Below are 25,406 nucleotides of genomic sequence, written 5' to 3' on the forward strand. Positions count from 1 at the left end.
ATGAATTACGCCGGGCTACTGATTTATCCCTGTGTGCGACTAAACAGACAGCCCGTGCAATCGGCCGTTCCATGGCCTCCTTGGTGACCGCTGAAAGGCACCTGTGGTTAAACCTGACAGGCATCCAGGACAAGGATAGAAGATTTCTCCTTGATGCCCCTGTCTCACCTTCCGGCCTATTTGGCGACGATGTGAATTCTGTCGCCACTAGGTTCCGAGAAGCTAAATTACATGAACAGGCTTTTGAGAAATTTCTCCCACGCCGTGCTCAAGAGTCGAGGCCCTCGGCCACCCAGCCTCGGCCAGATCTGAATCTCACCAGGCGAGAGGCACAGAAAGAGAGCGTCAGCAGCCGGGCACCCCCCCGTAAGGACTGGGGTACGGCTCGTCGCCCCCAACAGGCTGCCTCTAAAAGATCAGATCTCCGCACTGTCTTCTTTTCAAAGACTAAGTCCTGAAGCCTACGTGCCCAGGACTGTGGGGGTGATCCCCCCCGAGGAACGGCACTCAACTCTCTTTCCTATAAGAGCATGCCCCCCCGGACACCCCCAGGGGGTCGGTGTTCTGTTTCCGCCGCCTCTAGTGTTTCGGACCTCACCGACCTCCAGAGATATGTTAGTGCCTCAGTTTTATCCTGCTATATTCCAGGATGCTGAACCACTAGCACCCCCCCGCGCACTAAAACTTGTACCCCTTTCGGAGAAACTGGCAGCGTGGAAGCTACTGCCATGCATATCTCCCTGGGTGCTAAAGACTGTAGAGAAAGGCTACAGGATTCAGTTTGCTCATCGCCCTCCGCGTTTCAACGGCGTGGTCTACACTTCCATGATACCGGAGAGAGCGCATCTGCTAAACTCCGAACTCCAGGTGTTGCTGGAGAAGGGAGCCATAGAACAGGTTCCTCCTCCAGACAGGGAGTCAGGCTACTACAGTCGCTACTTTCTGGTTCCCAAGAAAGGCGGGGGGCTGCGTCCGATTTTGGATCTTCGCGGGTTGAACCGCTATCTCAAAAAGTACAGATTCAAGATGTTAACCATCAATATGATTGTCTCGCAAATCCAACCAGAAGATTGGTTCGTGACGATAGATTTAAAGGACGCATACTTCCACATAAAAGTTTTGCCACAACACAGGAAGTTCCTGAGGTTCGCTTTCGGGGGAGAAGCTTACCAGTATCAGGTCCTTCCATTCGGTCTAGCTCTGTCACCCCGCACATATACAAAATGTATGGATGCTGTCCTGGCTCCCTTGCGACTTCAGGGCATCCGTATTCTCAATTACATAGACGACTGGCTAATCCTGGCCCAGTCTCAGCAGCTAGCGCTCCGACATCGCGATGTCGTCCTAGCTCATCTTCATTCGCTGGGATTGAGACTCAACGCTAACAAAAACGTTTTCGGTCCGGCTCAGAGGACAACATACTTGGGTGTCAGATGGGATTCGATTGTCTCCCGCTCGTGTCGAATCCATCCTCAGCGCCCTCAAGGAAATCAGACTAGACCAGGAAGTGACTATTTATCACTTTCAAAAATGTTTAGGCCTCATGGCAGCTGCATCCACGGTGATACCTTTGGGCCTTCTGCACATGAGAGCTTTTCAGTTGTGGAGCTGTAGAGCCAGGGGATTTCATACAAGGGCCAATCCCCGAAGGCAAATAAGGGTTACGCTCGAAGGACGTTGTACCCTTTCTATGTGGTTCAGACCCCAGTTTCTCACCTTGGGTCCCACTCTAGGTCCGTCTTGTCGTCGCAAAATGCTAACGACAGACGCTTCCCTTACCGGCTGGGGTGCGGTTTAGGATGGCCGTCCAGCTCAAGGGGCGCTGGAGAGGTCATCTTCTCGCATGGCACATCAATTGCCTCGAAATGATGGCTTTATTTTTGGCCCTACAGCACTTCCTCCAGCAGCTGAGAGGCTACCATGTTCTAGTGCGGGTGGACAATACATCGGTAGTCTACTACATAAATCGCCAGGGCGGACTGCACTCGCGCCGCTTGAACGAGCTAGTGCATCAGGTTCTGCTCTGGGCACAGGACAAGTTCCTGTCCCTCAGGGCGATTTACATTCCAGGGCACATGAATGTGGGAGCAGATTTACTGTCCAGACAAGCTGTGACAAACGGGGAATGGAAACTCCACCCCGACATAGTCAGCCAAATCTGGGAAAGATTCTTTACAGCAGAGGTGGACCTCTTTGCCTCCCAAGAGACAGCACAATGTCCTCTCTACTACTCTCTGACTCATCCAGCTCCCCTGGGTCTGGACGCGATGGCCCATACGTCGCCCAATTTACGCCTTTATGCGTTTCCACCAATATCTCTGCTCCCGGGAGTCCTGGGGAGGGTCCGTCAACGCGGTTTGCGCCTCTTACTGATAGCGCCCCGTTGGCCGGCCAGAGTATGGTTCTCGGGTCTAATATCTCTCCTCGATGGCTCACCTTGGATGATTCCAGTGAGGAGGGATCTTCTGTCTCAGGCGCAGGGAACAATATTTCATCCCCGACCGGAGCTTTGGAACGTTGACGTTTGGCCCCTGAACGGGACCAACTAAGTCAAGCTGGTCTCCCAGCCAGCGTTATTGACACTATTCTAGCCGCTAGAGCTCCCTCCACTAGAAAAGCTTATGCCCTCAAATGGAATGTTTTTGAAAGTTGGTGCATGACGAAGCAGGTAGACCCAGTCCACTGCCAAATTGTTTCAGTGCTGAAGTTCCTGCAAGATAAGTTGTCCTCGGGCTTCTGCCCTAGTACCCTTGGGACGTACGTGGCCGCTATCTCAGCCTTCTACGTTCCAATCGAGGGGATTACTGTGGGAAAACACCCTTTAGTTGCCTGTTTTATTCGTGGAGCTAAACGGTTGAGGCCACCCACTAGAGCCATCTAGTCACTAGGGATTTATCTATCGTGCTCGAAGGTCTAATTGACACTCCTTTCGAACCACTAGAGTCAGCGCCTGACAGGCTTCTGACTCTTAAGATGGTTTTTCTTATGGCCATTACCTCTCTCAAGAGGATTGGGGATCTGCGCGCCTTGTCAGTCTCCCCATCCTGCCTGGACTTTGCCCCTGGGCTAGTCAAGGCCATTCTGCATCCTCACCCGAACTATCTCCTGAAAGTTCCATTTTCAAACATGCACCCTGTTGTTCTTGAAGCCTTCTGTCCTCCGCCTTTTACAGCTTTGGAGCAGGAGAAACTTCACCTATTATGTCCAGTACGTGCTCTTCGGATTTACGTCCACCGCACCTGCCAGTGGCGTAGATCAGAGCAGCTCTTTATTTGCTATGGAGGCCGCAACCGGGAGGCGGCCGCTACTACGCAGACCATGTCACATTGGGTGAGAGATGCTATTGCTCTCTTCTATGAGGCGCGTGGGCTCACTTCGCCTCTAGGAATCAGGGCTCATTCAACCAGGTGGATTGCTTCATCTATTGCACTAGCAAGACGTATTCCCCTGCAACAGGTGTGTGACGCGGCGGGCTGGTCCTCTCCGCACACATTTATTAGATTTTATAGTCTGGATGTTCCTGTCACTCCGGGCTCACGAGTCCTCGAGTCAGCTTCCCAGACATAGTTCTGAGACCTCTCAGCCTTGTGCGCACACGCTACACAATGCGGGGTCCAGACACTCGCAGTGCGGCGACGTTGGTACTCTCGTTCCCATAGCGTTTTCACGCAGCATCGAGTGTAGCCTTCTCGGGTTACTTTGTTGTAACCCTGTTCCCTGAAAAGGCGGGAACGAGATGCTGCATCCCAATGCCGCACTGCCCACGTGACCGGACGTCCGTTCAGACAATCAATCTGAGGAATGTTGCCGGCTCACTCCTATTTATAACCTGCAGGTGCATCTAATCAGATGATGTCACCTGACCGAGGTTATATAAGCCAAAATTTGGCGTGTTTGGTACACACATGCTTCACAACCGGCAACACAAAAAGATATTCCCATAGCATTTTCACGCAGCATCTCGTTCCCGCCTTTTCAGGGAACAGGGTTACAACAAAGTAACCCGAGACGTTTTTGTTGTTGTTACGTACAGTAATTACCCAATTCCATATGTGTTATTTTATAATTTTGAGTATTTCACAATCTGCTTAGTTACTGGGTTTTTCACGCACACCCATTTCTAGGTTTACAAAGAATGGTGTGAAAAGGGAAAAACATCCAGTATGCGGCAGTCCTGTGGGCGAAAATCTCTTGTTGATGCTAGAGGTCAGAGAAGAATGGGCCGACTGATTTAAGCTGAAGAGCAACTTTGACTGAAATAACTACTCGATACAACCGAGGTATGCAGCAAAGCATTTGTGAAGCCACAACACGCACAACCTTGAGGCGAATGGGCTACAACAGCAGAAGACCCCACCGGTTAACACTCATCTCCACTACAAATAGGAAAAAGAGGCTACATGCATGAGCTCACCAAAATTGAACAGTTGAAGAAATCGAGTCTCGATTTCTGTTGAAATGGTAGAGTAAACAGAATGTGTGTGTGATTTCAAATGGTAGAGTAAACAGAATGAGAACATGGATCCATCATGCCTTGTTACCACTGTGCAGGCTGGTGGTGGTGGTGTAATGGTGTGGGGGATGTTTTCTTGGCACACGTTAGGCCCCTTAGTGCCAGTTGGGCATTGTTTAAATGCCATGGGCTACCTGAGCATTGTTTCTGACCATTTCCATCCCTTTATGACCACCATGTACACATTCTCTAATGGCTACTTCCAGCAGGATAATGCACCATGTCACAAAGCTCAAATCATTTCAAATTGGTTTTTTGAACATGATAATGAGTTCACTGTACTAAAAAGGCCCCCACAGTCACCAGATCTCAACCCAATAGAGCATCTTTGGGATATGGTGGAACGGCAGCTTCGTGCCCTGGATGTGCATCCCACAAATCTCCATCAGCTGTATGATGCTATCCTATCAATATGGGCCAACATTTCTAAAGAATGCTTTCAGCATTGAATCAATGCCTCGTAGAATTAAGGCAGTTCTGAAGGATATATATAATATAAAGAGACAGAGAGAGAGAGAGGAAGACAGAGAAAGAGTGCGCTTAAGCTTGAGGTCATGCGGCCCCAGACCATCACACTACCACCATATTTTGTTGCGGCATGCCAGGTTACGCCCACCTGTCAAACCAAGACACTTCAGTTTACTATTCACGGATCGTAACAATATAATCTGGCCATTCATGGATCCAGCAGAGGGACTCGTAGATTAGCTGGAAGCAGCTAGGCCGTCTAGGCTCTCATTAGCAGGATCTTAAGCAAATCATGACCATGCATTGAACCGTCATGCAGACGCTGACTTATCTTACCGACCAGATCCAGCAGCACCTTATTCCTTCTTCTACTCCTCTGGCTCCTCAACTTTTACTGGCACCCATCACCCGTCACGAACCATGCCTCCTTGCACTGACCACATACAACGGCAACCCACTCACCTGCAGTTTATTCCTGTCTCAGTGCTCCGTCATGCTCGAGCTTCAAGCCTCATCCTTTCCAACAGAACTTTCAAAGTTAGCTTACGTAATTACTGTTCTTTCGGGCAGAGCACGGGAATGGTGAACCTCCCTATGGGACAAGCAAGTACCCCGCTGTGCTACCTTCAAAGTGTTCACCAACAAAATGAGGCAGATGCTCGATCATACATTTTCCAGACGACAAGTGGCAAGGCAGCTACTCAAGTTATGCCAGGGGACTTGTTACATTTACAGTATGACTATGCCATCGATTTCAGGACTCTAGCTCCCTCTTGTGGCTGGGATCATCAAGCACATTTTCTAAGTCTTTCTTTATGACCTTGCCAGCCCCATCAAAGATAAACAAGCTGCTCAAGAGGCCCCTTCCAGTTTTTAAGAGTTTGTGAATCTCGCTACCCGCATTGACGCCTGTAAGCGCGATCATCTCACAGAAGCCCATCAGCCATGTAATACCCCATCCACTATCAGCCATCTCAAGATCACATCTCACTCATTCAGCCAGCCTTTTTCCTTTCAGGTACTAGATGGCAGCAAACTACCACCAGTCACTTACCACTCTGCTCCGCTCACCTTAGAGCTTTCTGACAACCATTCCAAAACCAATTGTCTCATGATCATCCAAAGCCCCAACGCAGCAGTATTTTTGGGTCTCTCGTGGCTCAAGAAGCACAATCCCCATATCGTTTTGGGCTAGGAACAGCATCCTCAAATGGAGTAATGTCTATCTGTTGGTAGTCCTTTCATGTCCAGTTTGAACTGTTAGCACTGTTGCACTGCATGGCTGGTCAGCTAAAAAGAAAGCCCTCAAGCTTGCGTTTTGTTAAACAAATTGTGCATTGTTTTGCCTACCATTATTATATCCCACTATGAAAACTAATTATAATGCATTAATGGGTACTCTGAGGTGGTGTTTTGGTTAGTGTTTTCACTCAGAACTAAGGTCAGACTGCATGGAAGCCAGAGGTGAATCTCTGTTGGGCACTGAGTCATGACAAAAACGAAAGTATGGACACATGCCGCCCCCGGTGCAGACGGAGCTGGGCCGTGATCAGTTCATCAGGACACTCTTTCCAACTGATCTACATGTTCATACTTGGCTGTCTTGCACCTTATCGAACGCCTTGGAATAATCTCGGTGATTATGGAAGCAGCGGTTAAGGCAACTGGCGGGTGCAAAGCAGAGATGATCAGGGGGCTGGCCAACACTGTTGTCCCATTCATCACTTTCATAGTATAGGGTTTTAGCTCTTTGTAAGAGATGAATCAAATCTTTAAGGATATGGGTTGATTTAAATAAACTGATAATCCAGCGCCTAGCACGATTCAGTGTATCTTACCAATTCTGTTTATTATGTGGCCAACAATGATGACACAAAATCTAGTATTTACCAATTATGAGCTAGGTAACGTAAGATCTGGGCAAATGTCTGGGCAACAAACTGTTGTTGAGATGATGTCTTTTAGGGAAGCTCTTTTTTGACGCATTGGTTGCATTGTTACCGATGACAGCTCTCTGGACCACCTTCTGAAAGTTTCTTTGTTGCAAGACGTTGGGGTTCTGGCACAAAATTTCTTTGAGGTTCTTAAAGAGTGGATGAGTCGATCGCTTGGTGCTGGAGTGGGTGAGTGCAGGGTGGATCGCAAAGGTGCAACAGCAGTGGTGCAACAGCAGCAGCGCAAGGCCTTACAATCTGTGGCACAGCATAGCAATGGCCTACTACCTAGAATATTGGTCATATGAGGTGACAGAGGGGATCCGCATCTGTTCCACACTGACTCTCCGACGCTGTCCCACATGGATCAATACTTGATCCTATCCTGTTCTCCCTCTATATAAATCTCTTGATGATTGGGAAGAATTTCCAGGCCCTCAGGTGATTGTTCAGCCTTCTTTTATTTCAAGACTGGACTACTGTCTACTTAAATGTGTGGACTGATTCAATGAGTGAACGGTATACTGTTGTTAAGATGTTCTTTCTAACATTAAAACTGCACAATAAAATTGTAACAAGCCTTCTCAAAACATGCACTGTTGGGCCTTCTTATAAATGCACTCTGCATATTAAATAAAGAACAGATACCTAAACTAAACTAAAGAGCTTTTTGGGCTCTTCAATTATGTTTCTATATTTAGAGAGCTTTTCTAGAACCAGAGAGGGCTATGGCGTCCACATACTGTCTATACAGTCAGCTTATTGGGTTTACCTCAGTCACTAATTCTAACTGGAAATGACTCCTGGAAATTACAGATCTGCCTCTGTGCACTATTCGTCTTCTGCATCTGATCCAAAATGCCACTGCATGGATTGTTTTGTAACCATTCTAAAGCACGCCCTAAAACATCACCTTACTTCTTCTAGTTCTGTGAGTTCTCATTACATTGTATTTGTGGAAATATTATCACTATTAAACAGTGCTGTGATTACAAAATAATATATACTGATATTAAGCAATTAAGTACAGTAATATCCGATCCTGGTATTTAATTATTATATTTTCAAGCATACTTCTTTAGCAAATTTAGTGGTTCACCACTATCCTCTCAGATTTTAATGATGCATTAAAATTTCTTAATTTAATTCCAGTAATTTTAGCTCTTTGGTTGATGCAGGTCAATATTTTGATACTTCCGAAACTCACTAACAATTTTCCAAGATGGTTGTTTAAGAAATTAAAAGCTATTTACTGCATCATTTAGGCTTAATATTATTGTGGCCAACTAAAACATCTTTATTCAGACAAGGGCTTTTAATCATTTGTTTATTTAATTTTAATTGTATTTTTTTTTGCCAAGCAGTGTATAAGAGTGTTAATGACAAAAATATATCACTTTTATGGATTACTGAAATGTTATCTCATGTCTGAAAAAGGTTTAAAATGGGCTAAAAGGTTTACTTTAAGTAAAATAATATTTTTTTACTGTATATAATTATTTAATTACTATTAATCATCCCATAATTCACATAGGTAGGAATCTGTCTATTTCTCCCATTTTTCTTAAAATGTACATACCATTCCCACTCTGTTGATGGCACAAGTAAAGCAGTGATTGGCAATGGCAGCATTTCTGGCTTCAATTGGCCACATGGGTTCACTGAAACACAGCCACAAATACATATTTATGAATATTAAATTAACTATTTTTAAAAGAAGAGAAAGGTTTGTGTTATTTACCTGAGAGCTCCCACTGTAGCTGAAGGGTTGAAAATAATCTCAGCTCCATGCATACTGAACATTAACCAGTTAAGTGGGTGGTGGCGACCATAACAGATATTCACAGCTATCTTTCCAAACTGTGTCTGAAAGACTTGGTGGCCAGTGTTGCCCTCCATATAGTATGTAGACTATTATGAAAAAGTAGATAACACATTGCAGTTGCATATTACTATTGCTTTGAATGGTAGAATGCCAGGTAAAGGTCAAATAAATAGTACATTTAAAGATTCAAAGATAAAAAAAAAAACATTAATGTAACATTAACTTTACTATTTACAGTGACAGAAAATTCCCTTTGTTTTGTGACCCAAACAACATGAACTTCACACCTTTCATACAGTAGGTAGACAACCAGAATGCCTATTACCATCGTGCTCACCGCCATAGGAAAACGGCAGCAGCCAAAATAAATCTGTTGCATTTTAAAGTCATTTGTGAAATGACTGCCAGGTGGCGCAAAGTGACATTTTTCACTCTACGCAGTTTTAAATATAATTAAGTCATAAAAAAGTCTTAATAATATGTTTTATCGAAGAAATACTACAGTGATTGTAATTTCCACATCTGAGAACTTTATACAACAAAAATTTAAAATCTGAACCAGAGATATTAATATTTATTGTATAATAATGAGTCAAAAAAAACAAACATTGGTTATATGTTGTTTGGACAGACGATCAAATTCACTAGCTGATAATTTTATTTGTACGAAGAATGAACAGTTATCTCTGTTTGTATCGGTTTATTGTTATTTAAAAAAATAAATTCAAAAATACATCAAACTTTAAATATATAAATAACTAGTGAAATAGCCTTTCAGAATAAAACATTACAATAACTCAAAAAAGACACACTAAAAATGCTGTGTTGTTTCTGTAAGCACATCGTTGGGTGGTTTATGCTGGGTCAAAATTCTGGGTTATTTCGGGTACTTTAAACACATTGCTGTGTTGCTCATGTTGGGTCATATGAGATGTAGTGAGTCATTTATAAATGAACACCTGGTTGGGTTATTTTGACCCAACAACTGGTTTATTCTTTATTCTCTGTTTTCTCCAAACGGCAGCCTGCAAAATGTTTGAAATATTACTGTTATTGTGTACAAGTGTAGTTTTCGGAGATTTAAGCTTCAGGAAATCTCCCGGCGCTCTGCGCATAATACCGGCCCAACGCAGCCTCGGAATGAATTTCTAAATTGGGCTATTGTTGTTTACTTAGTTGTTAAAAGGGATAATTTATTTAGGTACAATAGGGAAGGAAAGGATTGAAGGAGGCAGGACGGAAAGAAAGGGTAAGAGATGAAGTGCACGTGCAGATCCAGGGGCTGTGCCATACTGGCACGCGGGCACACAGCTGGCGACAGGTGGCAGTGGGCAGAGTGGCAGAACGGAGCACGGGAGGCAGCGCGCCTGCACGAGGATCTAAAGGCGGAATTCCAGTGTCCTGTTTAAAGTCCCTGGGGCGCGTCACATCGCCTCACCCGCATGCCACTCTGTCCTGCTCCACCGCATCACGTACTTCCCAGACTCAACTCCGCGCCTTGCTTTTATAACGCGGAGCTCGAGATCCTAACGTTAATTATCGCCAGCCGGCCTGAATAGGCGGCTCCGTCCCTTTACATACCTGCCGCCTATCTATCCGCCTACGGAGTGAGCGAGGAGCGATAGTAGATTTGTGTGTGCGCCCATCACAGACGCACGCCATGACATATCATGATCCTCGTCTTTAACCTCCTACGTAGTCTTATCAGCGCTCAGCCGCACGCATAAACAAAAAAAATGCATTGGGGAAAAAAATAGCAAGGAGACCGACTCTGACCATTTTCATTATTTTCCAAAATCTTTAAGTTTTTTCGTTATTGTGATGCGCAAAAATAGATGCAGGATTATTTTATATAGTCTAAATAAAACTGCTTTTCTCCTTTGTAATTCCCTACAAAGTCTAATCAGCTCACACCCGCACGCATAAAGTTTTCTCGAGCGCAGAGGAATTTTGTTGTAATATTTAATAATATTATGCCGTATACTGTAATTAGAGGCTCTTATTTCTATTAGTCCTGGGATGTTGTTCTTTTAGTGTTACTGTGTGTGATTTACAATGGCAGGCAACATTCAAATGCAAATTATTTACCCTTCCCAGGTGTGAATCAGCTGTTCTCACCTATACATTCAGATAAGCTGAAATGCACCCCTCCCCACTTTAAGACTTGGGTTTTGAAGACCTGCAGTGATTCTGGTGTAATGGTTAACCCCTAGAGGGCGATAAACGCCCTCTTTCGGTTTGTGTTTTGTTACGTTTTTTTGTGTTGTAGTTTTGTTTGAGTTGGACTTCATGTCCCAGACTGCACCTCGGTCAGGTGAGGGGAGCACTCACCTGATCCGAGGAAGAGTAATTAAGTTAATCATTATAAATAGCCTGACTGAACATCAGTCAGGCGTCTAGCATTAATTGTCTTTTATAGTTTCTGTGGTTATGTTTTGGTAATGAATTAAAGTTTCCAAGATGCTCTAAGGGAAAAAGAGCTTTTGTTTGTTTTGTTACACTTTAATATCATTAAATAAAAGACTAACCTGAAGTCCTTGTCTCAGCCTCTGCGATTATGCCACGCACCCACAGACAACCAGATCGTGACATCTGGCCCCTTTTTAAATTTCTGCAAATTTTATCTTTTGGATTCTAGATTCTAAAATTGACATTATTACTGTTTTACAGGAAAAGAGAAATTAAGATTTTCCTTATCATAACATAAATTGTATTGGTTGTAATCACTCTATACACAATTATTTTCTTTGGTATTTTTTTATAAAATATTGAAAGTTAATATTTTATAAAAAATGAAAGAAAAATATTTCATTTGTGTTTCCCATCTCTAAAATAGCATTAAAATCACGGGTTGTGTATAGAGTAATTAAAAACAAGGCACGTTATGATGAGGAAACTTTCTATCTCTTCTATTCCAGCGATTAAAAAATGGTAACACTGTCAATTTTAGAACCCGCAGAAGCTGAGTGATCCAAGCACAACCTCTCGCGGGCACGCTTTTCTCTGAATACGCTGTGTTCACGGGGGTGGGGCAAAGAAACACACATCTCGGTTTATTCATTTTACACCCTTTAATTTGGGGTAAAGTGACTGATGTGCCTAACTTTTCTTTTAGCCGAGCCTTTGTTTCACTAAATAATTCACAACTTTTCATGAGTATGGCTTGACACCTCTCTCGAGCAGATCAAAGGAGCAGTAATCAGCTTTGACATGTAGCTTCCAAGTTTGCAGGCCAGAGTTGGTTGGTTGGAAGCACGTTTGAAGGAGAAGATAACGTCACAAACACACACAAACTCTCCGTAGACACACAGAAAAAATCTCTCCGTGCAGATACACCATGCAGAACTGAACAACTTCACTTCGTAATCCACCTGGCCATAAATAAAAATTAATATCTAGGCCTAAAAAAGAAATTTAAAAATTCATCTAAAATTCATTCATCGACGTGTATAAACCCGCAGCCTTAACAAAAGGCAGCGTTTTGATCAAAAGGATGATAAATGCGTGCGAAAAAATGCAGACATGGACGACTATACTATACTGGAACTTATCTGTGCCTCTTTGTACACATATGACTGTGTGGCCACTACCAGCTTCACCACCATCATTAAGTTTGCTGACGACACCGTCGTGGTGGGCCTGATCACTGATAACAACGAGACGGCCTACCTGAAGAAGATTAGGAATTTGGAGAACTGGTGCCAGAGAAACAACCTCCTTCTAAACTAGTAAGACAAAGGAGTTGATAGTGGACTTCAGGACTAAGCAGGAGAGGAACTACCAGACCCCCGTCATCAATGACAGCCCAGTGGAGAGAGTGAACAGCTTCAAATACCTCGGTGTTCACATCACGCAGGACCTGTCATGGTCCTGTCACATCAACACCGTAGTGAAAAAGGCCCGGCAGCGTCTCTACCACCTCAGATGTTTGAGAGACTTCAGACTGCCCTCCAAGGTGCTCGGGAACTTTTACTCCTGCACCATAGAGAGCACCCTGATGGGAAACATCTTAACCTGGTTCGAGAATAGCACCATGCAGGACAGACGAGCTCTACAGAGGGTGGTGCGATCAGCAGAGCGCATCATCCGCACCAAGCTCCCTGACCTGCACTCAGTCTACAGCAACCGGTACTGGACCAAGGCCAGGAAGATCGTGAAGGACCTCAGCCATCCCAACAATGGACTGTTCTCTCTGTTGAGGTCAGGAAATGATTCCGCTTCCTGAAGACCAACACAGAGAGACTGAGGAGGAGCTTCTTCCTGCAGGCAATACGCACTCTCAACCAAGCTAACACACAGTACTGATACATTTTGCACATACACACACACATGGTTTTTGCACTCACTATGGACATTCTGGACATTCACTTACACTAGTGGCCACTGCACAACTACCATTCGTGGACATTGGTTAAATTACACAATTACCCCTATCACAAGTCACTTTAAATATGTTACTTTTAAGCATATTTGCACACTCCCTGGACGTTCTGTTACCCGGATGCACAAGACACTTTAAACACTTTAAATATGTGACGTTTCTATTTATATTCAATTCATATTCAACTTCATTCTCACACAAATGTCCATAAAATTCCATATCTATATTGTACTACTGTTTTTATTTTTCTATATTTTTCATATATTTTTCTTATATTGTATATTCTGTATAGCTGTCTCATATTTTTCTATTTTTCCCCATTTTTCTTATATTGTTTATTTGTTCTGTACAGTTATGTTATTTTATTTAAGTCTTTTATTTTAAGGTCTTTTATCTTAAGGTCACAAGCAGTTGTCAAAGCATTTTACTGCATATCGTACTGTGTATGACTGTGTATGTGACAAATAAAATTTGAATTTGAACTTTTTTCAGCAGAGCCTATGTTTCACTGAATAATCCACGATTTTCATGAGTATGTAAAACTTGACACCTTTCTCTCTCTCTCACACACACACACAGCAGATCAAATCGTCATTAGCACGTCCCTCCCCCAAAGAGCGCAGCATTTACTTACATCTAAACTGAGTCATTTACATAAATCACTGATCAATAGCTCATGATACATACATTTAAACAATTTATTCATACAGATGTACCTGTATTACATGGAAAGTTACCGGCTTGTTACAGAATGATTTACTCCGATAAAGAGTCGTATAAAAACAGTGGCAGCTGGCACACCAAAAAAATAAATGCAGGATTATTTTTTATAGTCTAAATAAAAATGCTTTTATAAATGTGGGCTATTGTTATCTACTTCAAATATTTGTTAATTTAGTTTAAATTAGCTTTGGGCTCGAGGCGTTGATCATCGTGATCCTGCTCTTCAATTTACTATAATTTAGTCTAATCTAAATCATAAAGTTTTCCAGAGCGCACTGGCAGAAGTAGAGTAATGATTTTGAATGCTTCGGGAAAAACAGCAATGAAACTCACTTTGACCATTTTAATAATTAATTGATAAATTAGTGATTTCTTTGGTTTCGGCTGTGCTGATGGTGATCATGTCATCTCGTCGTCTCTGCACCAGTGGACGCGCCTACAATTCACTTTTCATACGAATAAAATAATCTAATCATTTGTTTTTCATTAGTTTATATAAAAGCAGATATTTTGCTTTCTATAAGTATATATTTATCTTTAAGGCAGGTATACATGGAGTTTTGGTTCATTTTCTGACGCGCTCAAATTCATTGAAAACAATACAGAATAGCGCACCCTGTTTACTTTCTTTATTTAACAAAATCATAAAGTTTTTACGTCATTGTGAGCGCACCTAAATAAAAGTAGAGTCTTATAAAGGCTATGTAGCTTATATAGTTTTTGCACATTAATCTGACAGTGTTTTGATTTTATGGTCATTTAGTTTCATTTATTTTAGTTAATAAATCTACTACGAATTTAAAGAACACAAAATATAAGATGACGCAAGACGCTACACGGTAGTTCTTCTAATTACACATAAAATCTAAAGGCTCAGTGTGTTAACATTTAAGTTGCTTAAATTTGATCCTAAAAATATTAAATTTAATATTAATTATAAATTTGTACTAAAATGTTACTACTGTAATTATGAATTCATTTATTTACAATGTTTCACTTGATTTTATCTGCAACTATGTGCGGCTCTAGACGAGCTGCATCTTATTAAGCCTGAAGAGAACGACCTGATGCCAGAGGCGTCAGTCTATAGTTATATAGCGCCACTCAGCAGTAAAAGCCAGCAAACGCACAAACCCAAATGCTGTCGCCATACGTTGCGATGGTAAATGTTAAATACCGCTTGTCCACCTACTGTATTTGCATAAAGTCACACAAAGAGTTACATGAGTCCTGAAAAGCATATGTGCAGATGCAGAAGACATTAAAAAGTAACTGTTTAGCCTTGTTTAAAATGCATATTGCATTTTAGGGATAAAAGAGTACCTATATGTTCTCTTTTTAGTCAAAAGTATTCTTGAAATGGCTGCCTGAAGGAATCAGCTTGAGCAAGTGTTGAAGGGGATGTGACAGATCCTCGGTAATGCAAACATTCTTCCTTTTTATTGCTGTAAAATTGTAAAATTCTGAGAGTTGGATCGGAGTGGTGCCAGGGAAGTTAGCTGCAGTTTGCTTACTGGGTTCACCTCAGTCACTAATTCTATCTCACCTATGACATCCTGTTGGTGGCGTTTATTTCTCCAAGCCTTTTTCTTGATGGAAGATGGGTCAACGTAAAAAAAAAAGGATGCAAAGTATACGTAATGCCAAAGCATACCTAAGTGTACTTGCTCCAGACTAATTTGGAACAACTAATTTTGTGCCAAGTGCATTTAAGTTGTAATTAAATTGTACAAAAGAACATTTTAAAGTGTATTAAGTATACTTTTGTGTCCTAAAGTGAAACATTTTAAAGTATATTTACTACACTTAATGTATATGGCTGTGTGTGTACTAATGTACATAACTGACAGTAATTAATTAAATTAAAGCATATATTATGGAAGTAATTTTTATTTAATTTTATGTAACTTTACTTAATAAGAAATAAATGGTACCCCATATGGAAATAATCAGAGATGTGCGTGCGAAGCTGAACATATAGGCCTGAGATTATGCTTGCTTAAGCAATTTGATATATACGTTGAGGCCCCTAGACTGGGAAAGCTTAATGAACCCCAGATGTTTAGGATGACATCATTGCATGTAGAATGACCTCTATTGTCCAGGATGGCTGTATAATGGGGGAGCAGTCGAGACATCTGGTGTGATTCTGCAGTCTCCCCCGGCCGTTATTGCATGATAAATAAAGGTCGATATCTTCTGAAACCAAAGCCTGAGTCTTCAATTAATTTTCACAAAATCTTGGCGCTGTGAGCAGGGTGGTAAAGGGGCAAAGGTGCGGCTGATCACCATGAGCATCCTTGGCGGGCAGCACAAACAGGTGGCCACCTAACAAGGTAAGCAACTTTTGCTTATAAACTTGGTTTGTGTTGTTTGCTGGGATAACCCATGGTGGTAAGGGCGCCTGATAAAGACCTCTCCCAATTAAGTAGTGTTTAAATGGGCTTTGTTTCCAGAAGGAAATGCATGCATCAGCTTACTAACTGTTGTACTGATCATAAATTGTCAAGAGGGCTTTGATAACAAAACAAGACATGTATGAGAGAGTGCATTTGAGTGTCTATTTGTGTTGCTAAGTGGGTAAGACAAAACAAAGGTAGATAATCCCGATATTAATTTGTACCCATTGTCAAGAGGGCCTAGATTGGATGGCAAGGGAAAAAGCAGTTAATAAGGTATTGCGCTTAATTAGTAATATTGCTTGTGTAAGAATATGCAGCGATTTATAAAATATACCCTTTTTATGAGGAACATACTGAGGTATGTCAAGCATTTTGTAGCCACCTTAAAATCTGTATTGTATGAGGTTTTGTGGCTTTTATAGATATCTTTTTTATGAGAAACAACTGTTGTATGTCATAAGAATTGTGTAGCCACCAAAAATTGTAATTGTATGAGTTTTTGAGGCTTTTATTTATATATTTTTTATGAGAAGCACCTGCTGTGTGCCATTGAGTTAAATGCAATTGCAATTCTTTGTGTCTAATTGATGTTGTACCTGCCTTTTACACACTGAGTGTGTCTGAGAGAGAGAGAGAGAGAGAGAGAGAATCTGGTTGAGTGAGAACCATAAGCTCTGTGTCAAGCTAACAGGCCTTACCGAGGGAATTGTGTGTACAACCCTCTAGGGGGGCAGCTTGTTGCCAGACCAGAGACGTGTGTGTGTATGAGCCCTTATTAAATTAATAAATTAATAAAGAGCTAAATAGATAAATATTAATCAATAAAAGGAACCAGTGTAAGTGGAAAAATGAGCCATATTTAGCAAAGGGGACAAGTATGCAAAGAATAAGCCCTATTTTCTAGTGAAAGAGGGACAAAGTCTTAATGCATAAGCCTATAAATAAATAAATAAATAAATAAATAGAGTGGAATTGTGAATGTGTCTGAACCCCATATTAATACTGTGACATTAATCAGCTATTGAGGACAGTGTTTACTGTGTATAAAAATACTGTGCTTTTTAGCAAGTACTAATGGTAAATAGTAAAATATTGTATATTAAAGAGTGATTATCATTGTTGAGCCTTGTTAAGTAAGGTGGATATTTCTGGGATAATACAATATTGTACGTTGTTGTAAGTAAATTTTATTCATTAAGTGAGTGCATAGGCATAAGATAAAGTAAGAATATCTAAGTTGTGGTGACATTGGCTATTAAGCATAATGGCAGCCTCTCCGGTGGAGATATTAGTGCTGAAGCATACTTTGTGTGCAGACATCATAACTAAGATCTTTAATAAATGGCAAAAGAGAACTAAAGATATGATTACAAAATGGCCGAAGGAGGGGACATTTGATGTGGCACTGTGTTCGGATATGGAAACACTGGTAAAAAATTATAAAACAGCAGCAAGAGAAAAAAAGCGTGCACAGAGAGAGTTGAAAAGACAGCAGGAGAGAGAGGTTCTAGCTCTGTTTAAGAAAGAAGGGGAGGAGTTGGTAAGACAGAGAAAGCAGGCTAGAAGTCTAAAAAGTCAGGAAGTGAGGCACAGAGTAACGTAGGGGAAGCGATAGTTACACCTCCCCCATATGTGCAGACTGAAGGTCAATTCCCTAAGCTTAAGGGCATGGTGGAAATTTCTGGTGTGATGCAAATGGAAGGTCATGTAGATTTAGAAGGAGACTACAGATAGTCATGTGTGAAGTCAAGAAAGAGGCAGGATAGGAAAGGGGATAGAGAAGAAATTGAGAAGAAGAAATGCAATTATCTCATTAACGAATCACGTGTGGTCCTGGTCAAGACAATCTCCTGAACTCCATACTGCAGCCGCCGGGGACCAGCCCGCAAAGTCAGCGGCTAGCTCTACTTGGGCAAGGAATGCGCAGGGTTCGACGGCGCCGTTGTAGGAAGGAAGGCGCAGCTGCAGGTCTCTTCGTTGGCTGACAGCGCACGGAGCTGTAGCTTGCTCCGGCGCTTGCGCAGCGTCAACGTTGGGCTCTGCCCCGAGATCCAGTGCCCGGATCTTCATCTCGCCGCTCCGCTTTGGTCACGCTACTTTGTTCGCGCTGGCTCCGTCCGGAAGATGCTCTTTCTTCTTCCTTAATTGCTCCGCTACTCGGCGGCCTGCTTGGATCTTTTGTACGTCCTCTATAGTGCGCTCCAACTCGTAATTCTCCATCCCACTTCTGACACCAATGTAGCGTTTACCGCCGGAAAGAACTTGGAGATACTATGGTAGTAATTTCTATTTGGGTTTATGTGATTTCACTTACTTTTAGGTACCCATTGGAACATAATAGTCATTCTCTGTAGTGAATTTGAGAAGTGCTTGCCTAGGAATCCAAGCTATACATAGGATGGGGAATTGTACGTGCAAAATCTAACCATATAAGGCCTCCTGGAATGTGCTTGCCCAGGAAGGTGAGGTATACATAGAACGGGGGAATTTAAAGAAACTCAGCTGTTGTGGAACATCACTGTATACTGAATACTTCATTGTATCAGAGGGTATTTAAACGAAAAGCGTTCAGAGTTCAGTGTGACACTGCAGTCTCCCCCGGCCGTTATTGCATGATAAATAAAGGTCGTTATCTTCTGAAAACCAAAGCCTGAGTCTTTAATTAATTTCCACGACAATACGAGTAAGCTTAATTGCTGCCCAATGCAATGGCTGGGAGTACTTTATTTAACACAGCACTGTATAGCATGAGCAGCACATTCACACGAGAACTACATCTAATTTAGCCTAAGCATAAACCAGAGCACATTCAACAGGCCACACACACACTTAACACACACAACATGGCTGAACACCCTTTTCCAACAGGATGAACACACAGCAACTCCTCCTACAAGGCATGATGGTCGCCAGCCGAAACCCTGCCTATGCCAAAATATTATACATTTTTGTATTATTAGTTGTACTTTGCACACACACGCAGGTGCGTTACAATAATGATAACAATAATAAAAATATTAATAAATTTGGAGCACTATTACCACTACTACTAATACTAATAATAATACTAAATGGAGAAAGTTAAAGAAGTATCATTGAAGGAAAGAAGAAAATGAAAAATAAATACATATCAGTATTTACAGTTTGACACATTTATGAGCTCTGTCGCTTCCTGTCAATGGGCGCCTAAATGAGAACACATTTTCAGCTCAGTAGACACACAATACTTCAGACTGAAACACGACAGCCCCCTACAGGTAATGAAGGGCATTTTCACAGCTTGTCGCGGGCAGCTGCGGTAAGTCGCAGGATCCCTTTTCTCATTACGAGAATTTTTAATGGCCAGATCTGTATATACACATTCATCATAAAAGATCTTTTGTAAAACAAAATAAAATTTATGTTTTCTTCAGCATTGGAAAAAAATATTGTTTTAGGCTAACTAATTATACACAATTCTTCATTGTATGTGGTCTGGCTTTAAGATCCTTTTATGCACCATCTGGCGAATATTCAGTAAAGCACAACACATTTAAATTCCCGAATGCTGCTTGCGGCAAGTTGCAGCATGCCGTGTGCCAAATTGTGGCATCTCGTGGGAAAACATGCGCATTCTTAAATCCACATCTGTACTAAGTGTACTTAAAGTTGTTCCACTTTAGCACACAAAAGTATATTTAATACACTTAAAATTGTGCTTTTATACAATTCAATTACAACTTGAATACATTTAGTACAAAATTACTTGTTCCAAAATAGAAAACTTCAGGATTACTAGTCATTAGTCTGGAGCAAGTACACTTTAGTACATACTAAACATACTTTATTTTTTTACTTGGGCAGAAATGTATAGTATGCACCACCTAAAAAAAGTAGTGTCAAGATAATGGAAAGTAATTTGCACTAAAAATTAATTTAATATTTTATATTACTCGCGCCCTAAAGAGAGCAACCCATAACCTCGAGCGAAAATGGAAAAAAACTAAATTTGAAGGTTTTAGAAATGTGTATAAAGATAGTATGTGTAATTATAGACAGGCTCTAGAAGCTGCTAGGACCGAGCATTTAAGCCAACTGATAACAAGAAACCAAAACAATCCCAGGTTCTTTTTTTAGTACAATGGCTTGCCTAAGAAAACCTATGATGCCTGCAGAGAGTATCCCATCACAGTTTAGAAGTGAAGACTTTATGGACTTCTTAAATAAAAAAATCGATAGTATCAAGAAGAAAATAAAGGAGGTTCAACCTCTCCCAGATAGGCTGAACAACTTCTACGCTCGGTTTGACAGGCAGAACGACGTGGCGGCGAGGAAGACCACCCCTCCTTCGAACGACCAGGTGCTGTGTCTCACTACAGCTGATGTGAGAAAAACTCTACGCAGAGTTCTAAGAGAATGTGCTGAACAGCTGGCAGATGTTCTCACCAACATCTTCAACATCTCTCTGAGCAGCGCTGTCGTTCCCACATGCTTCAAAGCCACCACCATCGTCCCCGTGCCCAAGAAGTCTACTGTGTCCTGTCTCAATCACTACCGGCCCGTTGCACTTACATCCACCATCATGAAGTGCTTCGAGCGGCTCGTCATGAGACACATCAAGAACCTGCTGCCCTCCTCACTGGACCCACTGCAATTTGCATACCGTCCTAACCACTCAACGGACGACGCCATCTCCACTACACTCCATCTAGCCCTTACACACTTGGAGAAGAAGGACACATACGTTTAAATGCTGTACATAAATTTCAGCTCAGCATTCAACACAATCATCCTCCAACAACTGATCGGGAAGCTAAGCCTGTTGGGCTTGAACACCTCCCTCTGCAACTGGATCCTGGACTTTCTGACCGGAAGGCCTTAGTCAGTACGGCTCAGGAACTGCACCTCCAGCACCACCACACTGAGCACTGGGGCCCCACAAGGCTGTGTGCTCAGTCGCCTGCTGTTCACACTGCTGACTCACGACTGTGTAGCAACACACAGTTCGAATCACATCATTAAGTTTGCTGATGACACGACCGTGGTGGGTCTCATTAGAAAGAACCGTTAAACACACACACACACACACACACACACACACAAACATTATTACTTAGCTTAACACAACTACATCAAAACATTGAGACTGAACTTATCAACACAAGCGCTGACACACTGACCTACACGACCAAACTATCGTACACACAAATCTGTAAATGCTTTACTGTTTAACTCTTTTGCACAATATTCATTACTTTTTGCACTAATTTTTCAATTCTTGCTGCTGTGTTAAGGAATGTTTACTGTTTCTCCACTACCTCAACACCATATTTTATGTTTTGTTATGTCGTGGTTGTCGCACTGTGACTTTGTTGTTGCTCGTTTGCACATTTGCACGTGCACTTTATGTTGTCTGTAAAACCTGCAAATAGTCTTCCTTAGTTGGTTAGGTTTTGTTAATTTATGTTGTAATTTATGTTAGGACTATCTGTCTTGTCCCTGCTAGTATGGGAGAAATTTTTATTTAATTTTATTTGATTTTACATACTTTTGGGGGGTAGAAGGTACCATATCTGTATATAATCGGGGATGTGCGACTGAAGCTGTGACATAGGTTCCTTTGTGTGCACATGCATAGGAAACCAGAACTTTACATTGGGGCACCTTCATTGTGAGCTAAAGAGGGCCCCTAATGGGAAACAGATGTTGAAGGGATGTACAGCGAGCCCTGCATATATAATGGTGAAAACGGACCAGAGATTCAGTTGTGAAAAAAGAAAGTCAAACAGAGAGAAACAGTCAGAAAGAGAGTAATGGAGAGGAAACGCTAGTTACATATGTGCAGACAGAAGGTCATTTCCCAATGTTTAAGGGAATGTTGAGTGTTGAAGAAATGCAAAAGGAAGGACATGTAGATTTAGATGGAGACGACAGAGAGCCAGGTGTGAAGTTAAGAAAGGAGAGAAAAAGGAGTAGAGAGAAAAGCACACCGTTAGATTGTTATAAGAAAGTAGGGGCAGATTTACAAAGTGAAAAAGCTATGTGGGGAAGAGGATAAGATAAAGGAACAGGAAAGGGTGCAGATAAGTGAGAGAGTAAAGACAGGAGCACTAAAACACCAGGACAAGTAAGAAGTCAGATAGATACAACATTAAGGACTGGGCATCGGTCTTTGTACAGTAGAGGGGATGAAGGTGAAGAGGATTTTTTATTTGGGCAGTTGGAAACAAAGAAGGAACACTGGAAGACTTAGGAACCTAGCTCCATATTTTCCAATTTACCTTAAATTTTAGTTAAAGGTGTACTAAGACAGTTATACTGTACCATGGGCAGCTCGAGATCTCGAGGGACTTGTCACCTGCCTCCCTAACATTCACGAGGGTGCAGGAAAATGGATTAAGGTCGTAGAAGAGGAGACCTCAGGCAAGCTTTTATCGGTGATTGATATGAAAACTGTTGCCGAAGATTTTGGGGGGAGGAAAAAAACATGCTTCTGACTCGAGTGGGCTGTAAATACATAACACATGGATGAACTGTCTTTGAGGTTTACCGCCCTGTTGTGTGGAAGGCCTTTCGACCTTAAGACATTAAAGGGGCGACCTGGAGGCAGTTACAGCTTGAAAACTTACAGAGCAAATCAAGAAAAAGGCTCAAGCTACTCTGATTACCAAAGAAACAGAGAGGGCCCCAAGCAGTCCTTCACCACGGATCCAGCCAGCTGCAGAAACAGTGAGACATCATCAGCAGCACTACCTCAAAACTTAAACCAGATGCCTGCGCCTGTCATTAACATTTTCACTCAAAAGCCAGGGCAGAGGGAGTGGAGAGCCAATCAGCAACAGAGAGGACAAAGGAACACAGTCTAATTTTCCCCCAGGCATATGTTGGGGGTGTGGACAGGCTGGACACAACCGATCAAACTGCCTAACATTCATGGCCCCAGCCCCGAGGGATGCGATGGGAGGGGGGTGGCAACATTCTCCCCGAGATCAAGTTCAAGGCCCAGTAAATCCTTGAAGAGGGGGATCCAAAACAGGGGTGTTAGGGGGCCCAGAGAATCCAACAGGGGAGAATCAATCACCTATTTTGACAACTAACAAGAACTCATGTTACACACTGAGATAGACGGTAAGAGTACACCCATGTTAGTTGATACAGGAGTAGTTTATACATGCTTAAATTTAAGTCATGCCTCACATTGCCTCATGTTTGGGGAAAATTTGCCAAGACAGTAGGATTCTTGGGACAAAAGCAGTTAGTTCCTACGACCGCACCAGACCGTCTACAAACTAACAATAAAAGTATGACCAACATTGTATTAGTCATACATGAGTTAATTTACTAGGCAGAGAGGCAGTAGGTAAATTAGGACTGCAAATATGGTGTTCTCTAGAAGGTGTGTATGTTGATCACAGATTTCTGAAGCACAGTTACCCTGTTCAGACTTTCACTGTACAATGATGTATGACCCAACCAAGGATACTGACTTAGGACAGGCGTGGCAGGAAGAAACAAAAGCGCACAACGTTGGTTGAATTAGTTACTCAGTATGTCATCATAGGCTGGCCAGGAGCAGCTATCAGTGTAGCTGAGTGTGATTTTGTAAAGAGGTGGTTCAATGTAACTGATTCTGATCTTCAAGTTCAAGTTCAAGTAGGCTTTATTGTCACTTCAACCATATACAGTTAGTACACAGTGAAACGAAACAACGTTCCTCCAGGACCAAGGTGCTACATGCAACATAAACTTACAACATAAATTAACAGAGAAGCTAAACTAGCTAGCTAGGAGGCCTAGTTAGCTGGCTAGCAGAGACAAGACAGATATTCCTAACATAAATTACAACATAAATCAACAAAAAAACTAACTAAAAGACTAACTAACTAAAAGACTATCTACAGGTTTTTTTTTTTTTCCAGACAACAGACAACAACATAAAGTGCACATGCAAATGTGCAAAACGAGCAACAACAAAGTGACAGTGCGACAATGACGACATATCAGAACATAAAACATAAAATATGGTGTTGAGGTAGTAAAACATAGCAGCAAGAATTGATATTTGTGCAAAAAGTAATGAATATTGTGCAGAAGAGATAAACAGTGAGGCATTTACAGATGTGTGTACGATAGTTTGTGTGGGTCAGTGTGTCTGCGCTTGTGTTGATTTGTTAGTCCAGTCACAGTGTTTTGATGTATTGATGTAGTTGAGTTGTAGTAGTTAAGCTGAGTGATAATGTTTGTGTGTGTGTGTGTGTGTTTATCAGTTCAGTCCCTTTTTGTTGAGGAGACGGATGGCTTGTGGAAAAAAGCTGTTGCACAGTCTGGATGTGTGTGCCCGAATGCTTCGGTACATTTTTCCAGATGGCAGGAGTGTGAAGTGTGTGTGAGAGGGGTGTGTCCGATCAGCCACAATGCTGTTGGCTTTGCGGATGCAGCGTGTGGTGTAGATGTCTTCAATGGAGGGAAGAGAGACCCCAATGATCTTCTCCGCTGTCCTTACTATCCGCTGTAGGGTTTTGCCGTCCGATATGGCACAATTCCCAAACCAGACAGTGATGCAGCCGCTCAGGATGCTCTCGATAGTCCCTCTATAGAAGGTGATCAGGATCGGTGGTGGAAGCTGGGCCTTTCTCAGTCTTCTCAGAAAGAAGAGACGCTGTTGGGCTTTCTTGTGTAGGGAGCTGGTATTGAGGGACCAGTTGAGGTCCTTCTCCAGGTGGACACCCAGGAATTTAGTGTTTTCGACAATCTCCACAGAGGAGCCGTTGATGCTCAGCGGAGAATGGTCGCCTCCTGAAGTCAACAACCATCTCTTTTGTCTTGTCAACATTCAGAGAAAGGTTGTTGTTGTTGCACCAGTCCGTTAGCCTCTGCACTTCCTCTCTGTACGCTGACTCGTCGTTCTTGCTAATGAGACCCACCACGGTCGTGTCATCAGCGAACTTAATGATGTGATTTGAAATGTGTGTTGCTACACAGTCGTGAGTCAGCAGTGTGAACAGCAGGGGACTGAGCACACAGCCTTGTGGGGCCCCAGTGCTCAGTGTGGTGGTGCTGGAGGTGCAGTTCCTGAGCCGTACTGACTGAGGCCTTCCGGTCAGAAAGTCTAGGATCCAGTTGCAGAGGGAGGTGTTCAGGCCCAACAGGCTCAGCTTCCCGATCAGTTGTTGGGGGATGA

At 42.4% G+C, this 25,406-nt stretch overlaps 1 protein-coding gene across 2 annotated transcripts in view; it reads right to left on the bottom strand.

Moving 5' to 3' along the window:
- The window catches only part of upb1 (ureidopropionase, beta), a 193,407-nt gene that overhangs the window by 30,953 nt on the left and 137,048 nt on the right, over window positions 1-25,406 (bottom strand). For both annotated transcript variants that reach the window (XR_008361122.1, XM_053504040.1), the window contains exons 6-7: window positions 8,657-8,826; window positions 8,495-8,576 (exon numbers count right to left, since the gene is read on the bottom strand). Coding sequence is in view for 1 of the 2 variants with exons in the window: in XM_053504040.1 (XP_053360015.1) it covers window positions 8,495-8,576; window positions 8,657-8,826 (252 nt within the window). In the remaining variant the exon portion in view is untranslated. The remainder of the gene's footprint in view (window positions 1-8,494; window positions 8,577-8,656; window positions 8,827-25,406) is intronic.

This window comes from Clarias gariepinus, chromosome 9 (genome assembly GCF_024256425.1).
Source record: "Clarias gariepinus isolate MV-2021 ecotype Netherlands chromosome 9, CGAR_prim_01v2, whole genome shotgun sequence".
In the NCBI taxonomy this organism is placed as follows: domain Eukaryota; kingdom Metazoa; phylum Chordata; class Actinopteri; order Siluriformes; family Clariidae; genus Clarias; species Clarias gariepinus.